General features: G+C 42.4%; 1 protein-coding gene across 1 annotated transcript in view; it reads left to right on the top strand.

The window, feature by feature from the left end:
• Positions 1 to 10433, top strand: part of LOC135096504 (mucin-5AC-like) — a 13235-nt gene extending 2802 nt beyond the window's left edge. Inside the window, exons 2-6 of the mRNA XM_063998021.1 lie at positions 5106 to 5837; positions 6197 to 6478; positions 6713 to 6831; positions 9875 to 9933; positions 10064 to 10433. Coding sequence (XP_063854091.1) covers positions 5123 to 5837; positions 6197 to 6478; positions 6713 to 6831; positions 9875 to 9933; positions 10064 to 10265 — 1377 coding nt within the window. The 5' untranslated portion in view covers positions 5106 to 5122 and the 3' untranslated portion in view covers positions 10266 to 10433. The remainder of the gene's footprint in view (positions 1 to 5105; positions 5838 to 6196; positions 6479 to 6712; positions 6832 to 9874; positions 9934 to 10063) is intronic.
• The last annotated feature ends 9795 nt before the right edge of the window (positions 10434 to 20228 follow it).

Here is a 20228-nt window from a genome sequence, read left to right as displayed (position 1 = left end):
TCTCATACTAAATTTATCTGTGCTGTATACCTCTCACCTAACTCCTCTGATTATAAGAAATTGTTTGACAACTTAACATCCAAAAAGGAGCACATTCTGACCCTCTTCCCTTTTGCAGAGATCTCCATTCTTGGAGACTTCAATGTTCACCACCAGCTTTGGCTTTCCTCTTCTTCACTGACCATCCTGGTGAACTAGCCTACAACTTTGCTATCCTCCATGACCTAGAGCAATTGGTGCAACACCCTACTCATATTCCTGACCGTCTTGGAGATATGCCCAACATTCTTGACCTTTTCCTGACCACTAATCCTTCTACTTATGCTGTCACTCTTTCTTCTCCGTTGGGTTCCTCCGATCACAATCTCATATCTTTATCTTGTCCTATCCCTCCAATCCCTCCTCAGGATCCCCCTAAGCGAAGGTGCCTCTGGCGTTTTGCCTCTGCTAGTTGGGGGGACCTGAGGAGGTATTTTGCTGATTTTCCTTGGAATGACTACTGCTTCCGTGTCAGAGACCCGTCTTTGTGTGCTGAGCCCATAACAGAGGTGATAGTGTCTGGCATGGAGGCGTACATTCCTCACTCTTTTTCTCGTCCTAAACCTTCTAAACCTTGGTTTAACACAGCCTGTTCTCGTGCTATACATGATAGAGAGGTGGCCCACAAAAGGTACTTAAGCCTTCCATCACCAGAATCTCATGCACTTTATATTTCTGCCCGAAACCATGTGAAGTCTGTTCTCCAACTACCCAAAAACTCCTTCATTAACAGAAAATGTCAAAACCTTTTAAGATCTAACTCCCCTCGTGATTTCTGGTATCTAGCCAAAAATATCTCCAATAACTTTGCTTCTTCTTCTTTCCCTCCTCTATTTCAACCAGATGGCACCACTGCTATCACATCCATTTCTAAAGCTGAACTCTTCGCTCAAACCTTTGCTAAAAACCCTACCTTGGATGATTCTGGGCTTGTTCCTCCCTCTCCTCCACCCTCTGACTACTTCATGCCACGTATTAAAATTCTTCACAATGATGTTTTCCATGCCCTCGCTGGCCTAAACCCTCTGAAGGCTTATGGTCCTGATGGGGTCTCTCCTATTGTTCTCCGAAACTGTGCCTCCGTGTTAGCACCTTGCCTAGTCAAACTCTTTCAGCTCGATCTGTCAACATCTACCTTTCCTTCTTGCTGGAAGTTTGCCTACATTCAACCTGTTCCTAAAAAGGGTGACCGTTCTAATCCCTCAAACTACCATTCTATTGCTGTAATTTCCTGCCTATCTAAAGTTTTTGAATCTATCCTCAACAGGAAGATTCTTAAACATCTATCACTTCACAACCTTCTATCTGATCGCCAGTATGGGTTGTGTCAAGGACGCTCTACTGGTGATCTTCTGGCTTTCCTTACTGAGTCTTGGTCATCCTCTTTTAGAGATTTTGGTGAAACTTTTGCTGTTGCCTTGGACATATCAAAAGCTTTTGATAGAGTCTGGCACAAAGCTTTGATTTCCAAACTACCCTCCTACAGCTTCTCTCCTTCTCTCTGTAACTCCATCTCAAGTTTCCTTTCTGACCGTTTTATTGCTGCTGTGGTAGACGGTCACTGTTCTCCTAAATCTATGAACAGTGGTGTTCCTCAGGGTTCTGTCCTGTCACCCACTCTCTTCTTCTTATTCATTAATGATCTTCTAAACCAAACTTCTTGTCCTATCCACTCCTACGATGATGATACCACCCTACACTTTTCCACGTCTTTTCATAGACGTCCAACCCTTCAGGAGGTAAACATATCACGCAGGGAAGCCACAGAACGCTTGACTTCTGATCTTCCTAAAATTTCTGATTGGGGCAGAGCAAACTTGGTATTGTTCAATGCCTCAAAAACTCAATTCCTCCATCTATTAACTCGACACAACCTTCCAGACAACTATCCCTCTTCTTCAATGACACTCAACTGTCCCCCTCTTCTACACTGAATATCCTCAGTCTGTCCTTTACTTATAATCTGAACTGGAAACTTCACATCTCATCTCTAGCTAAAACAGCTTCTATGAAGTTAGGTGTTCTGAGACGTCTCCGCCAGTTTTTCTCATCCCCCAGCTGCTAACTCTGTACAAGGGCCTTATCCGTCCATGTATGGAGTATGCTTCACATGTCTGGGGAGGTTCCATTCATACTGCTCTTCTAGACAGGGTGGAATCAAAAGCTTTTCGTCTCATCAACTCCTCTCCTCTAACTGACTGTCTTCAGCCTCTCTCTCACCGCCGCAATGTTGCATATCTAGCTGTCTTCTACCGCTATTTTTATGCTAACTGCTCTTCTGATCTTGCTAACTACATGGCTCCCCTCCTTCCGCGGGCTCGCTGCACAAGACTTTCTTCTTTCTCTCACCCCTATTCTGTCCACCTCTCTAACGCAAGAGTTAACCAGTATTCTCTATCATTCATCCCTTTCTCTGGTAAACTCTGGAACTCCCTGCCTGCTTCTGTATTTCCACCTTCCTATGACTTGAATACCTTCAAGAGGGAGGTTTCAAGACACTTATTCATCAATTTTTGACCACTGATTTGACCCTTTTATGGGACTGGCATTTCAGGGGGCATTTTTATTATTAGATTTTTGTTGCCCTTGGCCAGTATCCTTCCTACATAAAAAAAAAAAAAAGCTCTACAGCGAAAGGAAAATGACTACAGCATCTCCGCCCCTCCCTGGCTTTTGCCACACCCACGTTGAACACACACGACCAGTGATACTATGCTACTTTTGTTGTAAGATTCTTCATTCCATGTGGTCAGATTTCATTCAAACTGCGTAATCAGCTTTAGGTCTACAGCAAACATAAACTACTTTATTATATATATATATATATATATATATATATATATATATATATATATATATATATATATATATATATATATATATATATATATATATATATATATATATATATATATATATATATATATATATATATATATATATATATATATATATATATATATATATTCGGTGAATTGTTATGTTGTTGAGTTATTGAGCACAATAAATGTAATTCACATGTAATTTATCGCCTGAATTATTACAATCAAAGCTTGACGTTGTCATGTCAATCAAAGCTTGACGCTGTCATGTAACAGATTACAACCAAAGCTTGACGTTGTCATGTAACAGATTACAATCAAAGCCTGAAGTTGTCATGTAACAGATGACAGTTAAAAGACTCTGGTGAGAAGTACATGGAACAAACATGATGCCATAGTTTCACTTGTCCTGAGTGAAAATCGTCTAGCCATTTATGTAACATCTTTTGACTTCTGGGAAAGACATAAAATGCTACAAATTTCCTTCTGTTTCTCACATTTGCGTGACACGTAGCAATAGCACAAGACACCGTCACAATTATCAGAATAGTGTCAACACACTTAAAGAGAATGCCTTCCCTTCTCTGTCAACGTGGTGGGGAGTTTTTAGTTACGCCGCCCAAGTGACGTCATAGCTTCCTAATCAGGACACAGAAGTAGTTGCCATTAAGTTTGTTGCACATTGTTTTCATTTTTTATTCATTGTCGTTATGAGTAGTGCAACAAAAATCAACACTTTTTTAAAGCTTGCAAAGCTGGTTTTATTAGAATGAAACAAAAAAACAAACAGGAAACAGTCATACCCTGTTTTGTGTCATACAATTCAATATGGATGAATCTACTTACTTTTACTTGCCATTACTTTCCAAAGAGTCTACTTGAAATGATGCCGGCTTTTAATCTGTCGATGGAACTGTAAAAAACACCCTTAAAAGCCCACATAATTTCAATTACGTGTGTGTATAAATATATATATATATATATATATATATATATATATATATATATATATATATATATATATATATATATATATATATATATATATATATATATATATATATATATGGCTGTTAATCTGTCACTCGAACTATAAAAACACCCTTATCACGATTTATATTATAAACAGGAACACAATCCTGAAAGCCTTTTACTTCTTTCAAAAGGCTTTAATTGAAGTGACGCGGGCCTTTTTTTTTTTTACGGTTCCAGTGACAGATTGACACGATTTAAAAAAAATATGAACAGAATAAAGTCCTCCATTACTATGTTCTGTAACTTCTGCGCTGCACCTCCACTACATTTAAAAGATTCTACTGGAAGTAACATGGGATTTTAAGAGTGTTTTTTTTTTTTTTTTTTATGATTCCAGTGACAGATTTAAAAGATTCTTGCATTGTTAACAGAAGAAACACTTGAGAACTGGTCTAATCATCTCTGTGACCTTGGGAAATAGTCACATTAAGAGAGTAAAGCTTTTCTGAACACCAGTACAGTGTCCACCTGTCTGACTGTAAGCTGATCATCAGTGTCAGGAATGAGACGCCCTTTGTTGATGACCTCTGGGGAAGCTTAAATTTACCAGTGTTACTCCACCTTCTATAAAAACAAAATAGGCAAGGCAAGCTGTAAGAAGCCACCAGGCCTACAGGGGAAGCTTAAATTTACCAGTGTTACTCCACCTTCTATAAAAACAAAATAGGCAAGGCAAGCTGTAAGAAGCCACCAGGCCTACAGGGGAAGCTTAAATTTACCAGTGTTACTCCACCTTCTATAAAAACAAAATAGGCAAGGCAAGCTGTAAGAAGCCACCAGGCCTACACATGGCGGTCCCTGTACGAAACATACCTACCTATTTCCACCTATCATTTCTATTAATAAATCTAAGCTTCTTCCATAACTCCCTAATGACGCGGCACTAGCAACCTGACGAGTCTATTCCTATCTCTCTCTCTCTCTCTCTCTCTCTCTCTCTCTCTCTTGAATCCAGTATTTCTTGTCCTATCCTGATTACTGGCCCTGAGGATTTTGCTTAATGTATATCACTCTTGTTATATCTATACTACTTGAAGATGCCTTTCAGGTACCCCCTTAACCTATGCCTCTGTAAGGAACGTGAACATTTGAAAGCTTCAGTCTCCTCTCAACGAATACATCAAGCTGAATGCATTGTAGTTATTGTTGCTGTTGTTATTATTGTTATTATCATTATTATCACTATTATTTTCCTCCTCTCACCCACAGCTTTTCTCATCAACACAATGGCGGATGAAACAGCCCCATCAACCACAGCCCCATCAACCACCCAATCAACCACAGCCCCATCAACAACCCCATCAACCACAGCCTCATCAACAACCCCATCAACCACAGCCCCATCAACCGAAGCCCCATCAACCACAGCCCCATCAACCTCCCCATCAACCACAGCCCCATCAACCTCCCCATCAACCACAGCCCCATCAACCTCCCCATCAACCACAGCCCCATCAACAACAGCCCCATCAGCCACAGCCCCATCAACCACAGCCCCATCAACCACAGCCCCATCAAGCACAGATCCATCAACCACAGTCTCATCAACCACAACCCCATCAACAACAGCCCCATCAGCCACAGCCCCATCAACCACAGCCCCATCAACCTCCCCATCAACCACAGCCCCATCAACCACAGCTCCATCAACCACAGCTCCATCAACCACAGCCCCATCAACCACAGCCCCATCAGTGACTCCATCAAGCACGCCACTAGCCACAGCCACAGCAGGCCTATCAGAGGAGGCTTCAAGTAACACAAAGGAAGAGGACAAGACAAAGAGAGAGACAGACAAGAGGGAGCCAAAGAACGAAGAGACCCAGCGGCTCCAAAGATCAGAGAAGACTGTGGATGGTGCTAAAAGGAGAGGATATCCCAAAAAGAAGCCACACGGTGCAGGAGTGAAACGTGAAGCTACTCCGTCAGTCTCAGTGACGGGTTAGTACTTACTCTTCTCAAGGCATGCTAAATAGTGCAAGTGGGGGGTTTTCTGGCTACCTATGAGCTAAACACTTTAAAGCATTTAAAGTGTTTACCTATGAATATATATAAAAGTATATTATAATTAAAATTACACAGAGCATATCATTAAAATTATATGTGAACTTTATATTATAGTTAGGAATTATAATGATGAGTAGGCTTTTGCATATGTGTAGCTAGCTAGCCTAGTGAAGTGGCACATTGAAGGTAACATGAAGCCCTCATCATACACTGGCCATCTCATCTAAAATGTGGAACACCAATGCACTACACCACCCCTCAGTTCTCAGCTCAGGTGTGTCTCCCACAATCAGATAAGCTTTCTCTGGAGGCCACGTTCCAATTCCACGTCAAGAACTTCAGCAAGGTGAACATGCCGCTGTGGTCAGCACCGTGCTGGCTGCATGGCATGCCCTGGATGATCAGAGCTGGCCCAATCACCGTGCCATTCAATGAAAATGAAAAAAAAGAAAAAAAATTTCTTTCCGTTGGGTTGCGGTGTGAGGGCGTTTGGGGCGCAGCCTTCTGGGCCTGTTATGGCATAGCTGACTTCTCCCTCCTGCCCGTCAACAGGAAGCAGGCTCCGCACGTCGTGGGTAAGTACTGAAGTTTGTTCGTAACAGTTCACAGAGCACTGCTTTCCCTCCTTATCTTGCGTAATACATTGATCTTCATCTTTTCTTGGCATTATGTCCAAGAGATGTGACTGCACTGATTGATTTATTTAACAGGAAATGTTGGAAGAAAATATTGGATAAATGAAAATACAAAAAATGCTATGGATGCCAATTAGAAATAATACTGCAATGTAAGACTCTCTGTGCTTTCAGGAATAGAATGTTTGTTCCAAAAGAATGTCAGATTGGGGATAGTAAACCAGTTCATGCTTTGGGAGAATGTTCTGAACCCTCACCACGGGTACATTGAGGACGACGCGGTCACCTTTAAGGTTTGTCTTACTTGCCTTTGTATTTTTGTGATAGGCATGCACTGGAGCTTGGGTCTTGGGCCTTGCTCCCCACAATTAATTTCCATTTGGTATACACAGAAAGAGTTACAGGCTGTAGACTTTTCACCCACTTCTCTCATGTTCTTGCTTCATTGCATTTTTACAGGACTGAATCAAGCTTGTTATGTCCTGTCTTTTAAAATTAATTTGTCTCATTTATCTTTCAAATTGTGAATGTTCTTTGCACACATAGCTTGGTCAGTCATTGCATTCCACTGGTTGCCTGCTCTGTCAGGAAGACTATATTTCCTCGTATTTTTCTTCCCTTTATTTTTTCATACTGTGTCCTCCAAATGTTGATTGTTGTGGCACCACAAAATCCATGATACCAGTTTTTTCTTTTCCCTCTACACATTTGTACGTCACGATCACGTCACCTCATTTTCATCTCTCCTCTTGTGTTGAGAGCTCCAGTTTGTCAAGCATTTCTTCACAGCTAAAGTCATTCAAGTCTAGTACCCATTGTGTGTGTGCATATCATTCATGCAGGGTCGTCTGCTGGTCATTCAGCCAACCATTCCCCTATAGTGTGAGGGAAAACAAGAGGCCACGATTTCTCGCCCTCAGAAATAAGATGTTATAGCCAGGAATGCCCTAATAGCCCTTTGGTCAGCTGGTAGAGCCAAAGGGGAGAAACAGCACGAACCCCAGGCGTGCAGCTTTCCAAGGTGAGACGAGGAACCAGCGAGAGACAGAGAAGGCGAGGTGTGTTCTGTGTGGAGGCAGTTTGGTGTCTGCCCTGGCTCGCCAGCCTGGCTGTGGTGTTGCCTCGGAATCCCTGGGTACCAGGGAGTAGGGTGGTTCAGGGATAGTAATGAGGTCGGCAGACTTGAACTATGTGTATAACAAGGCTGGCAGAGCGTATGTAAAGAGGCCAGCAAGGCATAGGTAGTTAAGCCAGCTCGATGTGCATGTATATCCCTTACACAGCCCCCCCAAACAAGAATCTGCTGGAAGTAGATTAAGAGTTAGGAAGATCTGCTTAGCAGGTCAGCACCCAAATTATTTTTTCCTTCCACATGAATGACTCTGAATTTATAAACTTGAAGGGACAAAGCCCAATGAAGTAGTCGATCTTTCCTTTCCTTTTGAAGGTTGACAGGTACAACAGAGGCTTGTGATCCACCTCCAAGATAAATTCCTTACCGCTAAGGTAGAAATCAAACCGGTTGACAGCAAAGACAATCGCAAGGCACTCCCACTCAATCGTGAAGTACCTTGTTTCATGGTCGAGTAACTTCCAGCTGGCGTAGGCGACGGGATGGGGACAGTCGTCGTAGTATTGGAGAAGGACTGCTCCAATCCCACGGCTGGAGGCATTGGTCCTCAGGATGAAGATCAGATCTGGGTTTGGCAGACAGAGCACTGATGGCGAGACCAACTTGTCCTTCAGGTGTTTGAACTGCACCAACAAGTTTTCACTCCAGACCAAGGGTTCAGGAACAGTCTTCTTCAGCAAATCAGACAAAGGGCCGGTGTATTTAGCTGCCTGGGACCAGGGGTAGTAACGAGATCAGCAGACTTAAACTACGTGTATAACAAGGCTGTCAGAGCATATGTAAAGAGACCAGCAGGATGTAGGTAGTTAAGCCGGCTCAATGTGCACGTATATCCCTCACATACAGAAAGAGCTCAGAGCGCATACTGACCTATATCTAGGTAGGACTCAGACCACTCACACACCACACAACGGAACAGCGAGGTCACAACCCCTCAGGTTACATCTTGTACCTACTTGCTGCTAGATGAACAGGAGCTACACATTAAGAGGCTCACCAATTTGCCTCAGTACATCCAGGATTTGAAGCCAGGCCTTCACGGCTGTGAGCCAAGCGAGTTAACCACTACACTACACGGTGTGTGTGTGTGTGTGTGTGTGTGTGTGTGTGCACAAGTGTGGGATCAGACTTGATAAGAGTGTGATTATCTCACATCACTCCACTCCTACGCTGATGATACCACCCTGCACTTTTCCACGTCTTTTTGTAACATCCAGCCCTTCAGGAAGTAAACAGTTCATGAAGAGAACCCAAAGAATGCCTGACTTCTGATCTATCTAAAATTTCTGATTGGGCAGAGCAAACTTAGTATTGTTTAATGCCTTAAAAACTCAATTCCTCCATCTATCAACTCAACACAATCTTCCAGACAACTATCCCCTCTTCCTCAGTGACACTCAACTGTCGCCCTCTTCTACACTGAACATCCTCAGTCTGTCCTTTACTTGTAATCTAAACTGGAAACTTTACATCTCATCTCTAGCTAAAACAGCTTCTATGAAGTTGGGTGTTCTGAGATGTCTCCGCCAGTTTTTTTTCACCCTTCCAGCTGCTAACTCTGTACAAGGGCCTTATCCGTCCATGTATGGAGTATGCTTCACATGTCTGGGGGGTTCCACTCCTACCGCTCTTCTAGACAGAGTGGAATTAAAAGCTTTTCGTCTCATCAACTCCTCTTCTCTAATTGACTGTCTTCAGCCTCTTTCTCATTGCTGTAATGTTGCATCTCTTGCTGTCTTCTACCACTATTTTTATGTTAACTGCTCTTCTGATCTTGCTAACTGCATGCTTCCCCTCCTCCCATGGCCTCACTGCACAAAACTTTCTTCTTTCTCTCACCCCTATTCTGTCCCTCTCTAATGTAAGAGTTAACCAGTATTCTCAATCACTCATCCCTTTCTCTGGTAAACTCTGGAACTCCCTGCCTGCTTCTGTATCTCCACTTTCCTATGACTTGAACTCCTTGAAAAGGAAGGTTTCAAGACACTTATCCTTCAATTTTTGACTACCACTTCAGACCCTATTTGAGGACTGGCATCTCAGTGGGCCCTTTTTTTATTGGATTTTTGTTGCCTTTGGCCAGTGTCCCTCTTACAAAAAAAAATAAATAAATAAATAAAACAGCAGTGCTCTATCGCTGTCTCTCTCTGTCTTCCCAGCATTACACAACCTCCTCACTACCACACCTCTCCTTCCTCTCACAGGTACGGCTCAGGACAGCCCCGCCCTATGTCATCAACTGGAGCAGTGACAGACTGGTGAGGTAAGGAGAACTCAATGACTTGCACACTGGATGCAAGGATACCACTGCATAGTGAAAACATAAACAAGCAAGGGGTGTCACACTACCTGGGTGCTGCTGCATTACAGCTAATGTGGCCATTCCATTGCAGGGCGCCAACGCAGACCCTCGCTGTGCCTCCCCCGCATGTCACCAGCGGCAGGAAGGATGAGGACTGTAACAGTGACGTCAATGAGAATGACAGTGACGACGACAGCGATGACAAAGACTACAATGACGAAGACAGCGATGACGAGGACATGAACAAGTATGAAGGCTTATATGCCCAGAAGAATTTACATATGTATATATAAGAAAGGAGGATTATGGAGGAATTGACATTATAAGTTGTGGATTTCTAAATATGAACAATGGGGAAATCAGAAAGTTCGATATGGTGAACACAAAAGAGAGAGAGAGAGAGAGAGAGAGAGAGAGAGAGAGAGAGAGAGAGAGAGAGAGAGAGAGAGAGAGAGAGAGAGTAACCACATGTAAGATGAATGACTACACACTTGTACAGTTTGCAAACAAAAAGTTCATAAGTTTGTCTTTCTTTTAGTGTATTTATCTATTGATGCAAGTGAACCAAATAAGGAAAATAAATAAAAAAAAAAAGACAAGAAACGAAAAACAGAATCGTGCCTCACTGCTCTTCCCAAAACACTGAGTAGAAAAGGTTGGCTTATTTTAGTTCAAAGGTGTTTGAGTTACAAGAAGTTAGAAAGAAATGAATTAAGTAGAGAAATCCAGCTTGAATATCCATCGTGTAATATTAGGGTGGTGTAATATTAGGGTGCTATAATATCTGTTTTGGCAGGTTGTAATGGGCCAAGAGAGGGCCCCCACCATCTCCCTTTCCTTTTGTTAGACTATCATCATCTCTACTTGTTTCTGTTTACCATTCATGTTCAACTTAAACAGAAAGGGGAATAGCAAATCTTGAATGAGTTGTATTTCTTTAAACCCATTTGTAAAAGTACTTTATAAATTAAGATCAATGATACATGTTTTCTATTGAATGCATTTCTCAATAAATTTTAAGACATTTTTTGTTATTCATGTTCCTTAATGCAAAACCATGCATTCATAAATCAGCATAATAAAAGAAAAATGGCTTCATTTACAGCTCTGAATATTTGTTAACTGAATGTTTGTAAAGATTGTAGAGTAACCTTGGCTAGGTTGCCACCAACATTTACAAATGCCGTGGAATTTTTAACACTCGCAGCTTTGAAAATATTTTCACCCGAGAAGTATATGGAATCAAAAGCCAGGCCTGTCCTCTTTCCTTCCCTCCCATACCCTGACCAGCCCTCCAGCAGACTCCCTCATTCCTGTCCTGATTACTACCCCCAAGGATGTGTCCACACCACACTTGTTACATCCCATAGGACACTGCAGTACCTCCAGCAGATCCCCTCTTAGTCACCCTTGTTACATCCCATAGGACACTTCAGTACCTCCAGCAGATCCCCTCTTAGTCACCCTTGTTACATCCCATACAACACTTCAGTACCTCCAGCAGATCCCCTCTTAGTCACCCTTGTTACATCCCATAGGACACTGCAGTACCTCCAGCAGATCCCCTCTTAGTCACCCTTGTTACATCCCATAGGACACTGCAGTACCTCCAGCAGATCCCCTCTTAGTTACCCTTGATATATTCCTTAGGACACTTCACCAGTACCTTCATCAAATCTCTCTGTCCTGTCCTCATCAGCTTCCTGGCATGTCTTCACTACTCACTCCAAGGATCTGTCCACACCACCCCAGTTATATTCCTTAGTGTCTACATTGGTCCATTTTTCTTCCATTCATTTTTGCAGGATCAGCTGCTGCTGTTCTGACATCTCATAGGAGACAGAGCCTGGTGGACATGAAGGCAGTGTGTGTGTGTGTGTGTGTGTGTGTGTGTGTGTGTGTGTGTGTGTGTGTGTGTGTGTGTGTGTGTGTGTGTGTGTGTGTGTGTGTGTGTGTGTGTGTGTACAGTACTGGTGAATCTACAAATGCATTAATAAAGGATAAGTAAATGTGTGAAGCTGCAAGAAGCCAGTAGGCTCACACATGGCAGAACAGTACCTATCAACATTCATCTGTCACCCTTAGCCATAACATTACCCCATCTTTTTAAAGCTCCCTATTAACCTGCCACTGACAACCCAGTTACTGAGTCTATTCCTGTTGTTTCCTCTCTGTTTGAGGGACAAACTTCTTTCTACATTATTCAAATCTAATCTTATCAAGCTTGAAGCCAGTATTTCTCTTCCTGATTAATAACCCTAAGCATCTTGTCTACATAACTCCTATTGTATCCCTTATCCTGCTTCAGTACCTGTGTCAGATCCCCTCTTCATAGAAGCCTTTCTTGTGACTGGAAATTCAAAAAACTTTTAACTCTTGTAAGGAATACGGCTTCCAACCATATTATACTTTGTGTGACTTTTAAAGTTTTATCTCTGCCAATTTGCACACACACACACACACATACCGCAAAGTGGAGTGGTCAGCACACAGCCAAGAAGGCATTGGTTTGAGTCCTGAGAGTGGCGAGGCAGAAGGGGAAGCCTCTTGACGTGCAGCCTCTTTTAACCAGCAGCAAACAGCGGAGGGCTAGGCTGGCTTTGTCACGCATCCAGTACACGATCAGGGATGAAAACTCTGGAGGAGTGACGCCCAACACACACACACACACACACACACACACACACACACACACACACTGATGTGATATAGCTCAGCATTCTAGCAACTAAAGTTTATTCCAAACACACTTGAGTACCAAGTACACAAACACTAGTCACTTCAAGTGACTAACACACCACCAGCACATCCACAACACCTCACCCTCCACAGGTGTGTTTGGATGTGTCTGGCAACACCACTCTTGCTATAGAAACACTGCTGTAAGCATCACCTTTGTACTTCTTTCCTGGGGAGCATTGCATCCGAGGACTCTCTTCAGGATGGTGGCCGTTCCCTTAACTGCAGCTATCTGTGCCTCGCGGGCACTTGGGTGACCAGGAACAGCCTACAGGTAGCTCTTTTTCAGTTCTGTTGAGGCCACAGCCATTGTGGACTACAACACCTGTGACTGAGGCTGTTTTCTCTTGTTTGTTTTATTGCCCCACCTTCTATATATTTCCCTGCTGGAATCTCCTCATAATAAAAGATGGTTACTTCTTTGTTTGAGACAAACAGTATTGTTAGCCAGTTGTTCTTCCAGTTCCTGCTGGTCTGGCTTTGCTTCCCTGTGCTTCCCATCTGGTGATTGTGGTGGTGTGTGGCTCCTGCCCCTTCTGGGAGGCCCATCATGGCTTCTTGGTTGTTCTGAGTCAGGGCTGGAGTTATGTGGTAGTGGTTGTGGTGGTGTGTAACTCCTGCCCCTTCTGGGAGGCCCCTCAGGGCTAATTGGTTGTTCTGAGTTTGGTGGTAGGGAACCTGGGGGTCCGAGTGAGGCTGTTCTGAGTGGCTGTCAGAGACCGCTTGTATTTGCTGGAGGTCACTTGTTGCCTCTCTCTCTGGGCTTCTCCCTATATTCTTTCCGTTTCTTTTGTTGGTTGTTATCATAAGATTTGAGAGACAATTGATGCTAATTTGGCAGATGTGTTGGCTTCCTTCTTCTCTGTTGGTAAATCTGCTTCCTTTATTCTTTCCTTTGAATACTGCTTTCTTCTTTCTGCCCCATTTCTCATACCTTCAGTAGCGAAGCAGAGCAGGACCTTTCTTTCTCTTCAATGAACTATTTAACATAAAGAAAAGAAGAGTGTTAAACTTTAAGGGATATTGCAGAAAAATTCATTATAATACGAGGAAGGACTAGTTTTGTATGAAGAGTGCCCCCTAAAAAAGGCCAGCCATAGGTGTCGGCTGTCAGACACTGAATGAGATTGTTGCTAATAATTATGTATGTCATGTCCAAAGAATCTGTATTGTTTAAAGACTTTGTTCATATAAAAATAACCCATTTTTATGCCTATTATATAATAATTACTTGTGTGAGACCTAACCAGACACCGTTGCTCACAGAGAAGAAACATGTAAATTTCCTGACCAGTTATCTATTTAGTTTTAGAGGAAGGATAAAATTCAGGATGTAAACTTAGAAATTAAGATTAGATAGGAAATTTCATTATGTACTAGAAATTAAACCAGAGATGCACACACATTTGGATGTAACACCTACACAACTAAGATGCTATTTACCAAAAATTAAGGTGACCCTGAAGCACACTCAAATGAGTTGTTATAACTTATTCATTTAAATTATTTTTCTTATGAACTGATTAGGAGCATTGTCATTTTCCCAGTATAAGGGTCCCACAACTCCAAAGTAACAGAGCTAACTACAAGAGATATTAATGTTTATTCAGAGGAAAATAATATGAAACCTTTGTTTGTTATTTAGATGTTTATATCAAATAAGAATTAATCTGGTTATCATGGGATTTTCCAGTGCCTGATAGACCTCCAGCTAAGTAATAAGACAAGCTACCATATCACACATAATTATACCATTAGGCAGATACCCATGGCTGCTGGCAGCTACCTTCTTTTTTCTTTTTAAGCTAAACAGCAAACAAACATAAAACAAAACTTCCAATTTAATCACTCTAAACCAAAACTAAACCTCAGAGTAATAAAACTAATTAAAATCCAAGGAAATAAAAATCCAAGAAATCCCCCATTAAACAGGTGGCAGTGGTGGGACAATCTGTTACCTGGAATGAGGCACCCTAAAGGGGAGAATGGAAAGAGTGAGTGTTGTGGGGCATAGTCAGCTGCCCCATGATTTGCATGTGCAAGGAGCAGAAATGAGAATTTTTAGAGCACCAGGAGGTAAAGCCTATTCTTTCTTTGAGGACAGTAAGCTAAATGAAGTTTTAAATTGGACTCATAATCTATGTATTTGGTGGTTAGGAAGCAATGACATTGAGGAAGATACCATCATAGTAGATAATATCACAGAAATCAAAAAAGCAATTGAAAGTAACTGTGATACATTCATAGTTTTAGTGCTAGAAGAGCCAGAAGAATATCCTGATGAATACCTTGTAAACCTAATTCAGTTCAACAAAATTAAGAATGGCATCAATAGGAAATTAGGAAGAAGGTTGCCCAACATGAGATTCATTCATATCAACACAGCCACATGTGAGAACCAATTGTCATCTGATGGGATACCCTTCACAGAAGAAGAGAAAGAACTAATCTCTGACAAAATTGCTCAGTGCATCAGTATTTACAGAAAACACAGATGGGATACCAAGATGAGAGACCAAATAAATACACTTTTTTTCTTTGTGGATGATGTTCTACAACTATCAGGAAATTTAGAAAAAGCAAAAAAAAAAGAAAAGAATATTGTTACCCTGATGAATATAAGTAAGAAGCTTGGACTATAATTAAATAAAGATTTATAATATTTAATGTCTGTGGAAAAAAAAATAAGAGAAATAGGAACCATCAGGGTGGTAGCCAAAATCAAATATCTATATGTTATAATCAATAATAAGAAACTCTGCTTCCAAGAACACAAGAAGACCATAGTGAAGAAAGCACAAAGTCTAGCCAATTTAATATACAGTATAACTGCTAAAAGCTGCAACAAATTCTTGGTGGAGAAGACCTATTGGAAAAGTGTAGTCATACCTTCTATCATGTATGGAGCAAGTGTGATAGATTTCACTAAGAGATTGACAGACTACATAGGATAGAAAATGAGGTGTATAGAATGGTAGTAGGGGCCAGGAAATATACGAGTGTAGCTAGTAACAGAGGAGAAACGGGTGCATCACTGGTGGAGGACACAGCTGACATACGTGCAGTGGGTGATGGAGGGGTGAAGGAATTAACTGGTATACAACATCATGCTAGACACTATATATGATAGCAAAATTTTATGGATGACAGGTACTAGAAAATTGGGATATTTTCTTACATTATAAATATGCAGGAAAGGAAAAGAGAGGAGCTAGTAAGAAAATTTATAGCTGGAATACAAACCAATGGAAGGCACTGTACAAGAGACTGCTACACACCATCAAGGGATTCATTGCAACTCCAAGGGCTCTGGTAAAGACCCACACTCCACGCTGCTGTACTTACGCTACCGACCCTGTGATCCTGAACTGCCAACAGACGCTCGCTGGTTATCAGAGACATCGGCAGCTTAACCCAGCAGACACAGAGTCATGGGATGCTATGGTTACTGTGACTCAACACCTCACAGATCTGAGGCAGCAGGAAAGAAAGAAGTACTGGGTCTCCTTCCTGGACCAGGTGCACAGGACCCAGTCCCTCCAGAGGGTGTGGCACCATGTCAACAGTGTCCGGGGCAAGCTCAGGCGGCAGGTGTGTGACCCTGATCCTGCCGGCAGGGCACAAGAGCTCATCCTGCAGTGGAAGGAAGCCTCATCTTTTTCTGGCCTTCCTGTAGAACACCAGGAGGCGTTCAAATGGCAAAGACCACAAAGGATGGAATTGATTCGCCACAGTGTTTCTCTGCTAGATGACACCTGTGTGCCTATCACACATGATGAACTTCTCTCAGCAGTTAAATTGGGCAAGTCAACAGCTCCTGACAAGGATGGCATCACCTATGACATCCTCAATGCCCTCCTGGAGGTAAAGGTAGACAACCCTGTCTTAGACCTATTTAACATGTCTCTCACTGCTGGTAAGCTTCCCCACTCCTGGAAAACAGCCATTATCATCCCAATCCCCAAAGGTGATGGCACCTTTCGCCCCATTTTTCTCACCAGCTGTCTGTGTAAGATGATGGAATGGGTAATATTGAACAGGCTTATATATAAGGTAGGCCATGTCCCCTCTGGCAATGTACATGGCTTCCTAAAAGGTAATTCCACAAGTCATTGTTTTGCTGAGTGTCTTATAAATAAGAATGCTACCTACAGAGCTTTTGTTGATCTCAAGGGTGCCTTCGACAGGGCCAACAAAGATGTTATTATGGAGGAACTCATTCTCAAAGGTGTCGAAGGTAGATTATTAGGATGGATCACATACTATTTGTACAACAGAACAGCACAAGTTTGGTTTCAAGGTGCAGTCTCTTCTGAGGAAGTCTTTGAGCTTGGAATACCACAGGATGGAGTCCTTAGTCCAATGCTTTTCAACATTTTAATGGACAAAATTGCATGCTGTTCCTTCCCGCAGGGCACCCAGGTCCTCATCTATGCTGACAACATACTCCTCCAATGCCCCACACCCAGGATTCTCCAGTTAGCTCTGTCATAACTAGCAGCATTGTGTGTTCAAATGGGACTTGTAATTAATGAATGTAAAACCAAATTTCAGGCCAAAGGGAAGGTCTCTTGACTGCCCACTGTAAATAATGTTCCCATCCCTAGAGTTCATACACACAAGTACCTGGGTGTACAGCTGAGTTTCAAGAAGTCACTCCACACTGTACACTATGTTCGAGACCTCTGTCTGCCATAGCTAGTGCCACTTTGGTTGCTAGCAAACAGGGGCCTGGGGGCTGGCATTCCAGTCCTAAGGATGTTCTACATATCTGTCGTATGGTCCCTCATTGAATATGCAGCCCCTATTTTAATACAGTTTAGTGCCAACCAGCTCTTTTGCCCCTGGAGTTTGTTCAGAATGAAGCCATGAGAATAATTTTGGGATGCCCAAAGACTGCTCAGATTGAGGTCCTCAGAGCTGAACTGCACCTGCCAAGTATTATGTGTAGGATACAGGAAATTACTTGTCGTACTGTTGGTCAGATGCTATGCACGGGCTCCAACTCCCTGAAGGGATCACTGACCCCCTGTATCGTGATCCTCAGACTCCTACAACTCCATACCTCAGGAAAATCTTGGGAGTTCTTACAAGTGTAGGTATAGCCAAGGCCTGTATTAACATTGTTATGTCACCACTCCAACCCGTTTGGAACCCTCACCGTGTCAGTGTTGATATTCACCCACTGCATCAGCCCAAGAGGGACTGGCCCCCTCATGTGCTGCAAAACGTGTTCATGAGTAAATTGTCCACGTACCCCCACATTCAGGCTATTCATGTTTATTGTGATGGATCAGTCAATGGCAGCAGGTCCGGATGTGGGCTGTTCATCTGCGACTACATTTCTGCCAATCACCACACTGACACTGAGGTTTCCCTGCACACATGTCCTCCACTAGGGCAGAACTGTATGCTGTTCTGGAGGCGCTCCACATTGTGGCGCCTCTCCATAAGGATGTATTCTTCTTTGTTGACAGTCAGGCTGCACTGTGTGCTCTCCAATCTACCTCCCCCATGGACTGTGATCTAGTTAATAAATGTCTTGATCTCATCCACGCCCTAGAAGGTGCTGGTGCCTGGTGCAGTGGCAGTAGTCTTCACTATGTACGTGTCTCCCAGAGCTGTGCTGCCACCTATGGGAGACACACTGCATCACATGACAGTGGCAATGAAGCTCAGTTTAGGCTATAAATACTTTTGGGAAGTCAGTGCTTCTCCTGCTGTGTGCTGTGTGTTGTGCTGTGTGCTGCACCAAGGGGACACACTCTGCGTCATTATGTCACGGAATTTCCTCTCATTGCTAAATTTAGGCTGTAAGGTCAACATGACTTGTATACCCTCATTGACCATTTCTTAGACTCAGCCACTCTCAGGGATATACTCAAGGAATATCTTACATTTGCTCCCAGACTGTTGGATATTTATGCAATAAGGTGTGCAATATCTGTATATATTTATTTACTTATATTCTTGTAATGTATACTATCTATTTTTATATTTTTTGATACTCTACCCTTAAGTCTTTGTCCAGGGGATGGGTGGCAAGCTCCGTCCTCCTCCTTTGTACTTCATTATTAACACAACAATAAATGTATCAGTCAATCAATCAGGAAGTAGAAAAAAATTAAGTTTACATATCTACAAAAAAAAAATAAATAAATAAATAAAAATGGAAAAATGCAGTGGGAAATGTAGACCTCTATGACAACACTGCAGCTTTAGCCATTTTATTTGGAGCAAGAACAAATAGCTTAACTCCGAGGGACAGGAAAAGATTCACAGACGACACCAAGTGCCTGATTTGTGAAACAGCAGTAGAAAACCTGGAACATTTTCTGTAGGATTGCAGGAAATATGATAACGAAAGAAGGGAAAGTTTGAAGCTGGAAAAGCCTTACATATATCTTGATCTTGATGGTACAGGTGGCACAGGATAACTCCTGAGCCAGGCCTTTGGATCGGCAACTCCTGTAGAAGGGGAAAAAAAAAAAGAGAAACGAACAGCATCCTCTATCCTAATTGTTCATACATCTGGCACGCCACATTCTCTCCAGAAACTCTTTCACTGCCTCAATCATCCTTTCATTCGCCTCTCTACACAGTCCCAGCAACAACACCATCCATTCCTTTCCTGTCTTCTCCACTCTTTCATTCCTATCATGCCCTAACTCAGTCAGTATCACTTGCATCATCTCATTCCTGTCTCTGGCATACTTCACACACTCCAGCACCACATGTTCCACCGTCTCATCCTCTCCCATGTCACACATCTGGCACACTTTGCTGCGGGACTCAGACCACCTGTAACTCCTTGCATTCACATCCATACACTGTGCCCTCGCTCGGAAGAGAAGATCACCGCCCAGGCTTCCATCATACCACCTTTCATACTTCGGGGCCTCTTTCTCCTTGTACCATTCCAGGGTCTTCTTTCTTTCCATTTCATTCTTCCATTCATTCAGTCCCACACATTTCACTTCTTTGTCTATCTCATTCTTCCATTTTCTCACATCCCATTTGGCTCCCACTCTGCCTCCTCTTGTTACCACCCATTCACGCTCATTTTGATTCCTCCCAGCCATTCTTATCGCCCACACAACTTGCAATCCATTCCTGACTGTCATTCTCATGCATCTCATCCTCCATTTGCTTCCACTTTCATTCCACAGGTACACCTTCCTTGCTATTCTTGCATCATCCATTCTCTCAAGCCTAATCTTGTAACTAAGTGTGGCTTTTGTGAGTCTTTCCTTAAAGGTGCTCCATATTGATCTTGTTGGTACAGATGGCACAGGATCACTCCTGAGCCAGGCCTTTGGATCGGCAACTCCTGTAGAAGGGAAAAAAAAAAAAAAAAAACTGTATACCAGTGTAGGCAGCTGTAGCACTTTCAGTCTCTCTTCATAACATAGGTCATAGGTTCTCGAGTCCCGGAATCATCTTTGTCGCTCTTATCTGTACATTTTCCAAAGAGGTTATATATATATATATATATATATATATATATATATATATAT

This window comes from Scylla paramamosain, unplaced genomic scaffold (assembly GCF_035594125.1).
Source record: "Scylla paramamosain isolate STU-SP2022 unplaced genomic scaffold, ASM3559412v1 Contig4, whole genome shotgun sequence".
In the NCBI taxonomy this organism is placed as follows: domain Eukaryota; kingdom Metazoa; phylum Arthropoda; class Malacostraca; order Decapoda; family Portunidae; genus Scylla; species Scylla paramamosain.
The sequence above is the reverse complement of the archived record's forward strand: the minus strand, read 5'-3'. Positions and strand labels throughout refer to the sequence as shown.